We start from the raw sequence: 11,781 nt of genomic DNA on the forward strand, positions 1-11,781 counted from the left end.
TCATTGATATGTTCTATCTACATTAAAGATAAAAGTTTGTGCCTTTTGACTAAAGAAGGTTTTTTTGTTGTTTAGTCAAAACTGAACAGCTGCCTTGCACAGATGGAGGATAAAAAGTCTGAAATTGTAAAACTTCAAGAATGTGAGAAAGCTCTTTATGCCAGCTTCCAGGCATCCCTTGGAGAAAACAATGAATCTGCCCACTTTTTGACCAAGGTTCTGATGAAAAAATTCAGCTCCATAAATAGAAAAATAGAAACAGGTTAGAGATAATTGTTCCTGTCTTTTGGATTGTTTACACATACTTCCATGCAGTAAAATAAATGTGCCTCAGTCTATCTGGAGCCCTGGGTACTTGCAACACTAAACACAGTTCAAAACACCAAATAGATTAGACCTACCCAAGTTCTGGTTTTGTACCAACCCATATTTTGTGGGAGCCATCCTGAATGATGACGATGGTAATTCAGTCTCTAACATAATTACATTTGGTCTGATCACAGCTCCTAGAATGTACTTGCTATATGTCAATACTGAGGATTGATAATTAGTATGAAGAAGAGGCAAAGCTTTAAATAGCTACTTCCTATGCTGAACCAATTGGAGCTAAGGAAAAATGATTAATCTGCCACATTCATAACATTCTTCTTTAATCTGCCTATTGATTAATGTGAGATCATAGAGCTAATCTGCAATAATCTATTAGTCACAAGACTAAACAAATTATGAAAGGATTTAATTTATCTCAGGTTTTAATCTGTAAAGGCCTAAGCAGTCTAACTGAATTAGAATGCCTTGGCTTTTGCTTTCACCTGGGACATGGTTACCAAAAAGCACAGACAACAGTTATGTTTTTGTGACAGTTTTGTGCTTCTGTGTATTTTGCTTGGTTTTTTAATCTCTATAGTAGAATGGTAAACCTATAAGGTTTAAATTCCAAATACTTAATACACATACAAAGAGGAAAAAATCATAGAAGAAAGTCCCCAAAATATGCCTATGTGTTTTAATGCATTTGGCACTACAAAGTGATCTCTCTCCCACACTTTTTTTTTTTTTTTATTTATTTCTGTGAAGTTATCAAATCAGTGCCATAGTTGAAAGGTGCCTGAATCTGTGTATTACTAAGGTGATCTTGTGTGCATTACTGGGGATGTGTTCACTAGCACATTCACATAATGCACAGCTAGTGGATTTGGGGGCTATCCTACAAGTCTGCAATACTGTCATTTTCTTTCAGATGAAAAAGATGAGAGTGAAGAGGAGAGTGATGAAGAGTCCAGCTTGGAGAGTGATGAAGAAGATTCTGGATCTGAAGAGGAAATCTTTGATATCTCTGTTTGCCCAGAGAGTAGCTAAGCTGTCATTTCCTTGGGTTGACTACTTGTTCAGCTTTAGAGCAGTGCTGTGTTTTTAAAAAGGAATTTTTTCATTATTCTCTTCACATTAATGCAAAAGAGGGCCAGAATGTGTGCAGTCCTGGCTGCAGCACTTCTCCCCAGGAAATCTCAGAGAAAATAAGGAAAATGCTGATGGTATAGGGTACCATAATTTAAAAGTTTGGAAAAATAAATCTTAGCTAAGTGCTAAGAATTAATTATTTTGTGTGAAGAACCATTTGCCGTTTCACAGCTGCTTTCTGGGGAGAAGAGGCTTCTCATAGGAGTAGAGCTGGAATGAGGCTGTAGTTGCTCTCTGGAAACCTGCTGCCAAGCCTAGCTGGATCCCTGTTCGGGGAAGTTATGTGGGGACCCTACTGCAGTGTTGAATGAAGCTCTTTGTTACCACCTTGTGGTTTTATGTAGGAATTGCGTGTTGCTAGGCTTCTCTCTATTTGAAAAAGTAATAGCATTACTTTGCAAAATTCTCTTGACTCATTCATTCATACAGGAAAGAGAAGCAATCTCTTTTTTTATTTTTTAAGATCTTTGAGTGACATATTAGTGACCACTTAACAGCACTGCTTTATTTTCAGTTCAAATTTACCAGCAAGTTAACACATCTTACTTTTTTTTTTAAATAGAATTTTTATTAACTCCTTGCCCATCTCTTTTCAATGCATTATTGGAAGTACAGAACTTTTACTTTTTATTGAAAAAATCCAAATTACTCATTTAATGGGGAAATGACATGTTGCATTAACCTCTTCATATTTGTGTCTTTAAGTGTAATTCTTAGCCTTTATCAGACTTTTTTATTAGGAACTGATTAGTGTTTTGTGTTGACAGTGCTGAATTGACTGGTATGACAGGCACCACTGCACCAGCTAGAACTTTGCAGGTCCTATGAACCACAGCTTTCTTTACAAGTAGATCTAAATCCCCACAAGAAGATCACCACAGAAAGTCCATCATTTATAGTTAAAGATGCTAAGGATAAATATCTACATGTTCACATAACTAAAGATTGTACTCTAAAATGTTAATTACTGGGACTAACTGCACTACAAAAGCCAACTTTTGCTTTAATGCTGGCTTTCGTGTGTTAAGTTTTACTTCTGAAAACAAAATGTCTTGACTGAATATAAAGAAAAAAGATCCATCCAAGACATTGGCCCCTTCACAGAGGAACTTGGTCCACAGGGCTTTTGTTTGAAAAAGCCCTAAGGAACCAAGGGCATTATAGAGAATGCTGGGCAACCTGCACTGTCAGGGAAACTACTTACTCAAGCTTGAATTTTACTGTTATAACAAAACTAAGCTATCTTCTGCTCCTTTCCTTCTCAGACTGTGATAAGGCACTCTTTCAAAACACCATCCAGCTCCGGGAAAAGCGGTTAGACATTAAGGAAGCTTTAATAAGGGAGAAGAAAGTTGCTGCTAAACTCAGAAAGGAATATGATGTCTTATTCGAAAAGGTATTGTAGTGTTTTGTTCTCAGCAAGCATCAGCTGGCTCCAGTACAATGAAAATGTGCTATTGATTTTGGCTCAGACATAAAAACATAGTCTGAACCTTTTAAGAGGCCTCTGTTTGGGGAGATATCTCCATGCTAGCACAGGCAAGAGGCAGCTCACTATGGGTCGCCTGTCCTCCTGAAGAAGGCAAATCAAGTTCATCTTAACTGCTAGGGGACTGGACCTAAGTTTTAGATTCCTCACCTAACAGAAGCCAGGCTCTGTGATTCAGGTGGCATATCTGGTGTAGCCTGGCCCCCCCTGTGTATATGTGATGGGGATGGAGAATATAAAGGGTCATCCTAACTCAAATGCTTGCTAGAATACATGCGTAAAAACGCTCCATTTCTAAGTTTCTTTTGCTTTTAGTTATTTTCTTCTGCTCTTTGTCATAGTAATTATTGAATAAACTCACTTGGTGCGAGTTTTCCTTTCAGCTTTTATGAGGTCCTGCATTCGTCAAGACATTTGATTTATATTAAATCAAAAATATCTTAATTTAAAGGGCTTTGTGGGATAGACAAGGAGTTCTGCCAAAATGCCATTATGCAAGGCTTGCTTTTATTGTGTCTCAAAAATGTCCCATCAAATAAGCTTAACTTACAGCGCTTTTTTGTTTTGCTTTTAAAGGCTTTCCTACGTGCCAGCTGCCACATATTCACCCTGGGGTCTGACATTTGATTCTGAATTGTTTCTCATGCAGAATCACATTTCCAGGCATAAAACAATAAAAAATATCTTGCAGACACTGTTGATCTAGAAGTGTTTTGTATGTACATTAAACAAAACGTCTGTCTCAATACATAAGTAGCTTCACAAGTAAGAAGATATTTATGAAGATACCTGTGTAAATTATTCGTCACAGAATTCTGTTTGAATACATAGATGAGCCTCATGTTAACCTATGAAACTCATCTACCATAATCTGAACAAAAAAAGAACATTTTTTTCCATGCTTCTTTTCCTTCAGGTCAAGAACTTTAAGATAGAACCCTGTTGTCTGCATATTTGAATACTATAGGATTTTTGTTTGTCCACGATTTATCTTTCTGCAGGCAAAATCAATAGAATACAGTCTGAACACAGCAGAGAAGGAACTGGACATCTTTCAGTGGGAAAAGCAGCAGAAGCTGAATGACTTATATGTAGTTGTGCCTTTGAAACTCCATCAGGTAATTCAAGATTTTGTGTGTTTATCAGTTTTACCTTTGGCAGGTGCAAATGGCCTATGTATATCTAAACGGTGGTGTCACTGGCTTTTGAGGCCTTTGATTTCCTGATCCACTATTGTCTCTTGGAATGACAATGCCATTAATTGAACTTCATGTTTCCTCTGGGTTTGTTTTTGCTCATGTAAGGACAGGTAGAGTCAGTACACTGATTAAATGTGTGTAGCTTTCAAGTGTTTTACAGGTTTGGAATGGAATATTCCTTCAGGTCTATGCCTACTAATAATCTCTTGAGAAAAACAACAACAACAACAAAAATAACAACCAACACAATAGAAACAAGCAAACAAAAAACCAACTATTGAAAGTAATGGGAGTTTTGCCCAATTCAAAAATGCTGGATTGCATGCAATGCATTCATCTATGCAGCTGTTATCCCAGGGATGATAAACAGAAAATGAAGGGAAAACTCCAGACAATGCTTTAATTTCCCCTGGGTTGAATCTTGTCCTCAGAGAGATAGGCCTCTGCCTGTTGTGACTTGTACGCTTCTGAGGCAAGCTCAGCATCTCTATCTTTGTTTTATCTACTCTCATTAAAATGTTCCTAAAAAAGACAGAAGAGTCCCAGACTCTCAACAGGAGTCCCCCACTCCATTTTTGTTCTCAGTATTATAGAAGAGTAAACAGCTTCATACATAGGAAGCCCTCATAGCTCTAAGTAGTCTTTGAGCTCTGCTGTGTGATAGTGATTCCCTGGCCCCAAACATGAGAGTTGTGCCCATGCTATTTCCTCATTCATTAGTTTACAAACTCTCACACATTTTTTATCCAGAACTGTCAACAGCACCCTAAACAACTCAAGTCAGCCCTGCTTATGGCTTTTTCTGGCAGGTGGAGTACTTCTTTAATGGGGAGATACCCAGGGACTTCTCCCAGGCTCTGGTATTTACCAACCAGACCCTAGAGTATCTGCAGAAGAGAATTGTGGACTTACATCATGAAAAGCTAATGCAGAGAAAGATTTATAAGAAGGCCCAGAAGCAACATAAGCAGCTTGTCCGGGACAAAAAGGAGATGGAGATGACTATTCAACGTGAGTAACAGACTTCACACAGCACAGGTTTCTTGTTTTTCACTGGCTGTGACTAAGTCAGCAGATCTGTCTTTATGCTCACCCAAATGTCACAGCTGGTTACTGCAGAAAAAGTGTATCAAGTGGACTGTTTGGGTGAAGTACTGGTAGTTCTCCAGCACTGTAAAATCATTAAGCTGTGATATGTCAGCTTTAAAAGCATTTTCTTCCTCGTGTAACATAAGAAGAATTAAAAACCTCTATATTCAAAACATATACAATCCCAAGAACCAGACCCAGATATATTGAGGTGTCTACAACCTCTGAACCTTCTCCGCCAGCCCCGCTGAGGCTTTGGTGTGGGGATGGCTCACTAGGATTAGCTGAATGTGGCTTAGTGATAGCTCAGGTGTGGTCACAGGCAAGAACAAATGGCAGTATTCAGTTGTGAGCTCTATGTGAATTCATTTTAATTATTTATTATGGATCATATATGACAAAGCTCAGGCAAAAAGTTGGGGATATGGAACAAATTCTTATTAACCCATGAAAAGCAGTTCTGCCACTTGTGCCATGCCTCTCCTTTTAGATCTGGAAGAGAAATGCAATCAGCTGATGATGCTGAAGTTTGGTCGTGTGGTTGATTTTGAAGCAGTTCAAGCACGCTCTGTTAACATACGCTTGGAAGAGCTGGAATTGCAAATAATAGAGAAAGAATATGAGCACTCCCAGGAAATCAAAGAGTGTATGGTAAGGTACAAGAATGGGAGAAGGATGTATGTGTGTTCTATTAAGTCTTCATTTGCCTGGGGCTGAATAGCTACACTAAAGCTTTGTAAACATACTCATTTTTGTTTGTTTTTTTCACCTGTCACCAACAGGTGTCACCAAAATGTCCAACTTCCATGTCCCATCATGACTCCTACCTTTGCTCTGCTGCCGCTGCACATCTTATTTTCTTATGGAGGCAGCTGATTACATCTTTATTTTTAAACTGGCCTCCAGTGCATTTTTCTGTTTCAGTCCCTATGTGAGGTTGTCAGATTTCAGCTGGCGGTCAGTATCTATTGCCTGCTTCCATCATATTTGTTGATGAATTATTTGAGTACAGTGCACCTCTGGCTGATGCCTGGGACACTAGACTGTGCAGCATGAAAAGTGCATGCCTTCCTGTGATACCTAAGGCTCGGCTGCTATAGTGCAGGCAAGCTGTCCTTACAGAATGCTGTTCTTTCCTGACACTTTAAAAATATGTAGACAGAAAAATTAGAAAGCAAGAGTATCCCAGAAGAGCCAAAAAATATCTCTATGAGTGAGTATCATGCCTGATTTTAATTTGACTAATATTTCACCTCTACCCCTCCTAATAGGTTTTGTGATTTCTACTTCTTCCTGTTAATGTCAGTTGTCAACATGCTTTGGGCTTACTTTTTGCTGTGAGAAATGCTCTGCTCCTTAGAAAAGTTAGTCTGGTATCCTTCAACACATACATCAAGCATACATTTGGATATGTTGCAAGGTTTGCATAATGAACTCCAGAAAGTAGGTTTGTTTTGTAAGGAACTGTGCTGCCCACTCCCATGCATGTTTGCACAGCATAATACCTCATGAAAGGAGAATGTTCAGATCTGCAGTTCTTTGCTCTCCTGATTGTCTTGTGTTTGTAGCTATGCAAAGAACCCATGTCTTCCTCCTCGATTTGGGTAAGAAAACTGCATTTCAAATTGGAAACTCATAGCCTTAGCCTCCTCTGATTTGTCATCTGTGCAGGCTTGTGGCAGGGGTAGGTGCCAGTTTCATACCTTATACACAAATGGATTACTATGTGCCTAAGAGTCTTCCCTTTCCCATACTAACTGCTTTGCCAAAATGCTTATTTTCAATACTAAGAACAAAAAGCAAGCAAACAAACAAACAAACAAACAAACAAACAAAAACCCAAAAAAACCAACAACAAAACAGATTGTATGAAAGGTATCATAGGATCACTTATATGCAGGATCAGTTTGTTGTTTCCCTCTCTTCTATGATGCATATTCAGCCTAGCCCTTGTTCCCTATTTCATCCTTCTTCTCCTCACTCATCCTCGTTGAACTTTTTATTTCTTTCTAGAAAAGAATCTCAGACTTACAACAGAAGCTAATGATGCTGACAAAAGAAAACACCATAAAGGTGAGGCAGCTGAACCAGTTCTGCCTTGAAAAGCAGCAGCTTGAAACTAAGTTGGATTCACTGAAGGATGATCTGGTAAATTTCCTAGCTACTGTACTACATGCAGGTTTGGGACTGTTTGAAAGCTGAAAGGGGCTCATCCAGTCCTCACCATCTCCCTGGTGAAAAATCCTGCTGTGCAATCAGTCATTCAGGCTGATATTGCATAGGGGCAAAGGCTGAATGGCTGCTCCAGGTCTTCTCCAGAGAGGAAGATGGATGAACTGATCCTGAAGTAGGCCACACTTTTAACTTCTCTGTTAATTTCTTGGCTGCTTTCTAATACTGAAGCAAAGTCATTTTATTTCTAATTAGAAAATGTTTTGCAGAAAGTCAAAATTATTCCTTTGATACATGGAAACAGACAAATGAGTTGTTTTCTTTCTCTCTATTAGGGAATGAAGCAGCCATTGTTAACAGACTGAGCCAAAGATAAAGGCCTATTACTCTGTCTTCCAAGTAGTTCTGACTGAGGAATGGAGCAGTCGCTGTCCCACTTCTTGGAATGCTTCACTTTCCCAAATGAAATAAACTCCACTGTTAATTCTTGCATTTTTCTTATAGGTGTAATTTTTTTCTCTCCTTACAGGGAGTAGAATTTCAGGGCCCCCGAACTGCTGATATGAAAGAGAAGGCGAGGATGGAGTCACAGCTGAAATGTTTGGCTCATGACGAAGCCATCCTAAGAGAAGAAATCAATCTTCTAAGCAGAAAAGATGGGCATTTAAATGAACAACTCAGTCTCTTAACCAGGAACAATCAGTTTCTACAACCTTCATCACCACAGGACTTGGAGGCACCAGATGAAATATTCCCTGTTCTTAAACCATGAAAGGTAACTAGCAGTTCAAGTGTCCCTTAAAAGCAGACACTGAACTATGGCAGTAATAATACTTGTAAGTGTGAAATATATAGTTTTGGTTATACAGGGGTTTCATTGTAAAGGATTAAATTTGTTTCCTTTATCCAAAAGTGGCTGTAGTGGTGGGTAGGGAATTAAATGTGCAATTGCAACCAGTAAATGATGTTGTTGTCAGTCCATTGCAGAGCTTTGCACAAAAGAGATGCTCTCTGTATGTATGTGCACACACCTGTTATTAGCTCTCAGTACAAAATGGCTTTTGAAGGCTGGAAATGAGAATGTTTCACATGGCCAACTGTATCTATAGCATCTAGGTTCTCAGTAGTTGGTACAGGAGGTCTGTCTTAAAGGTGCGTCTTGTTACTTGTTGAACATTCCCACTGCAATAGCAGTTGTCTCCTAACTGAGTTAGGAATATTGTAGAAAGAGATGGGAAGCACTGTGTTTGGGGAAAGCAAGGAGACCTTTTTCCTCAGGGCCTATAATGCTAGAAAGGTATGGCACCAGGGAGAGTCTTGACCCTGCTCTGTGGAGGTGGGAAACTGAACTCCAGTGCAGGATGCACCATTTATTTGGAACAAGAAAACTATAGCAAATGTGAAGTCAGTCTGTAATTTCACTGACTTGCATGCACTAGAGAGTAGAGCTAGTCTTTGTTTTATGGTTTTAACCTTTCTAATTTTTCCTCTTGCATTTGGGATGTTGACAGTGAGTGATCATAGATAGTGCTTACTTTGTCTCACGTGAAGTTTCTTTAACCTTCGAGTGGAGGGGTTCTGATGCAATGTTCTTCCATTGCAAAGTTTCCAACAGCACACAGAGCTTTGGGGTTGGCTGCTCTTTCTTAATTAAAAAGCTCAAACAACCTGCAGCTGGTCTTGCTTCTTCTGCCCTCTCCCTCCCTGGTCATTGCTGTCTGGCACACCTTCAGCCAGGATCCAGCTGTGTCCCAGCGAGGCACAAAAACTGCTACTGTTGGCCCCATTACAGGCAAACGAATGGTATTTGTGCTGCCCGTCTTTTCAGTGACTCACTGTGAAGGTGCCGACTGGGGGCAGATATTTGGGTGTCCTTCCAAAATCTCATATAGCTATCCTTAGACGTAAATGAAAATTTTCCCTGGCTCTGCTCCCCATGAGAGGTTTTATATCACTTAGTTGGCATAGATAGCAGCCAGCCCTCTTCTCCTCAGCTCAGCATTGAAAAGTTTCACATAGATTAGAGGAAAACTGTAACTGCAGGAAAGTGTCAACTTCCCTCAAGTGTCAACTTCCCTCAGGAGTCCTTTTTGCCATGTTTCCGCAAGGAAAAAGAACGTAGATTCATTCTGTGGAATGTTTTAGTACAACCAGCCACAGAAAACACGTAAGCCTTTATTTTAGTTGTTAAAGCATGGGTTTGTCTTTACAGATATGCAGCTGCAGATGGCGTCTATGTGAAAGTTTGTTTACGTTGATTAAGCAGAGTGCATAACTCCAGTCCACTCACAGGAGTGCGTTCTTGGGACATGCCTTCCTGTGGGCAAGGAGAAGCCCTCACTGCAGGAGGCTGATTGATCTTGGTGGTGGCAGCTTCATTTGGACCCATGTCTTGCAATATCCCTTGTGCTGCTGTTTCTATCTTGTGCTCTGATGAACAGCCCAGTGCCACAGGTAGCTGCTGCTTTGTTTCTTGGGCCCTCCTGTTGCCTTGCTGAAGATGCCTTCTGTCTCCATAGCATTATAAAAGGCACATATACATCTATATACAAGTGCATAAATATATAAATAGAGGTGTTATACAAAAATAAATACCCATTCTTTTTTTCTCTTTAGAATAAGTCTTTTGCAATAGACAGCTTAGCCCCTAACTGATAGGAGAGTGAGTCTCTAAGGGCCTCAGCGATAGTGAGCTGCTGTTCAGATGTCCTGGTAGGTCCTGACTCAAAGATGTGAGCACTGGAGCCTGGGGATGGAGGTCTCCTCTGGACTGGCAGCAGTCTAGTCTTTCTACTTCTTCCACTGGCACTAGGCCTAGGCAGAAAGGGCTTCCTGAAAGGCAGAGGAGCGAGAGAATTAAAATGTGTACAGAAATGAGAGATACTATGATAGCTTTCTAGTCAGCACTCCACTTTATGAGGATAGATAGTCTGATCAAGGACCAAGAACTGCATTCTAAAAGTCCTGGCTATAGGGGAGTTTACTCCTATGCTCATATGCAATGTGTCTGATCCATCCCACAGGAGGGATGGATCAATAGATCGTATCCTAGCAGGATGGATTCACACAATTTTTCAGGGACCTTGGCGTTTGACCAGCCTGGAAGATGTAAGCTGAAGAAGGACTAAGTGATTATTCTCTGCAACTGCAGATGGGTATGCATCCTTCCAGCAGCATATATGCCGTGCTTATGGAGAAATGAAAAATCTGTTGTTTAAAAGTGGCCCAGGCAATTTACAATCCCAACTGCTACTGTGGCCTTGCCATGCTATTCTAAAAGTCAGTCCTTGCACCACAGAACTGAGCACGAACAAAGCCATCAAGCCTCCTCTACAGTGAAGTTTTCCTTCAAAACCAGCCCAAAACAAGGAGATGAAGCAAGCACTGAATTTTCCAGACCACTGACCATGGTGGAACAGTGGATCTCGTCGAGGATCCAAACTAGGACCTCCCACTTTATTGCCTATTGCTGGATGATGCAGGCCAATGAAGTGCTCTTGAAGGTGTGGACAGTCATCTTGTGGCTGGAGAAGTTGGTGAGTGGAATCATCTGGGAGGCTGTACAGGAAAGAGCTGTCTTCTGGTCTTGAATTCGGCAATCTAGGGAGGCAGACAGACAAAGAAAGAAGTTCAGCACTATTCACATATTTCCTCCTTGAAAGGTATGCTTCCTGCAACATTTCAGCCAGCTGCACTGATAAAATGACAAACCATTTCTAAATGAGGAGAAATATGGATATACTTGTGGAGTGGAAATGAGGTGATGCGAACTGGTAACTGTGATTCAAAACCTGGTGAGTGCCACAGAAGCTTGGAGGAGTTATGCCTCCTGGGGAGCATGGGAATAATGACATGGCATCTGAACATGAGACACTAAGTGTCTGCAACTCACCAGATTCTGGACATCTGTTTATCAGCATCCAGCCACAGACATTAGTCTGTCTCATTGTACTTTCCAGTCTACGCTTAAGAGCACAAGGAGAAAATGGGAGAGCCATCTCTAAAGTGAAATCACCTCTCTTTCAAACCATTAGAAGAATGAGATGTGTGAAACGAGTTTAAACCAAAAAGGCTAATGCTGGAGCATAGGTTTGTTTCCCAAGTGAACTGGAACAGACAAGGGCATGTTTGCACAAGCCATTCTAAACATGTATTTCAGCAAGCCCCACAGGATTGACTGTTTCATCCTTCCCCTTGGTAAGCCAGGACCAACCTGGTGGGCTGGTAGTCTCGCTGGGCATTCCCATTTTGCAGCACTCTCGCCTGCAGCAAGGCATTGGTCTCCTCATGTGACTGGAATGAGAGAACGGATCTTAGCAGAGCAATGACGTAAAGCAGCAGTAAGAGATTGGTGCTGATTTCTAGCAGAAC

At 40.5% G+C, this 11,781-nt stretch overlaps 2 protein-coding genes across 6 annotated transcripts in view; one reads left to right on the forward strand and one right to left on the reverse strand.

The window, feature by feature from the left end:
- The window catches only part of CFAP44 (cilia and flagella associated protein 44), a 52,626-nt gene extending 43,638 nt beyond the window's left edge, over positions 1-8,988 (forward strand). The window contains exons 28-35 of the mRNA XM_031613059.2: positions 76-262; positions 1,241-1,351; positions 2,727-2,857; positions 3,952-4,068; positions 4,959-5,160; positions 5,729-5,889; positions 7,252-7,386; positions 7,940-8,988. Coding sequence (XP_031468919.2) covers positions 76-262; positions 1,241-1,351; positions 2,727-2,857; positions 3,952-4,068; positions 4,959-5,160; positions 5,729-5,889; positions 7,252-7,386; positions 7,940-8,182 — 1,287 coding nt within the window. The 3' untranslated portion in view covers positions 8,183-8,988. The remainder of the gene's footprint in view (positions 1-75; positions 263-1,240; positions 1,352-2,726; positions 2,858-3,951; positions 4,069-4,958; positions 5,161-5,728; positions 5,890-7,251; positions 7,387-7,939) is intronic.
- A 545-nt stretch (positions 8,989-9,533) lies between these two features.
- The window catches only part of BOC (BOC cell adhesion associated, oncogene regulated), a 44,549-nt gene continuing 42,301 nt past the window's right edge, over positions 9,534-11,781 (reverse strand). For all 5 annotated transcript variants that reach the window (XM_090150856.1, XM_090150859.1, XM_090150860.1 and 2 more), the window contains exons 17-19: positions 11,624-11,703; positions 10,817-11,010; positions 9,534-10,242 (exon numbers count right to left, since the gene is read on the reverse strand). In XM_090150856.1, the coding sequence (XP_090006982.1) occupies positions 10,058-10,242; positions 10,817-11,010; positions 11,624-11,703 (459 nt within the window). In that variant the 3' untranslated portion in view covers positions 9,534-10,057. The remainder of the gene's footprint in view (positions 10,243-10,816; positions 11,011-11,623; positions 11,704-11,781) is intronic.

The sequence above is a fragment of the Phasianus colchicus genome, chromosome 1 (genome assembly GCF_987193195.1).
Source record: "Phasianus colchicus chromosome 1, bPhaCol1.hap1.1, whole genome shotgun sequence".
Lineage (NCBI taxonomy): Eukaryota > Metazoa > Chordata > Aves > Galliformes > Phasianidae > Phasianus > Phasianus colchicus.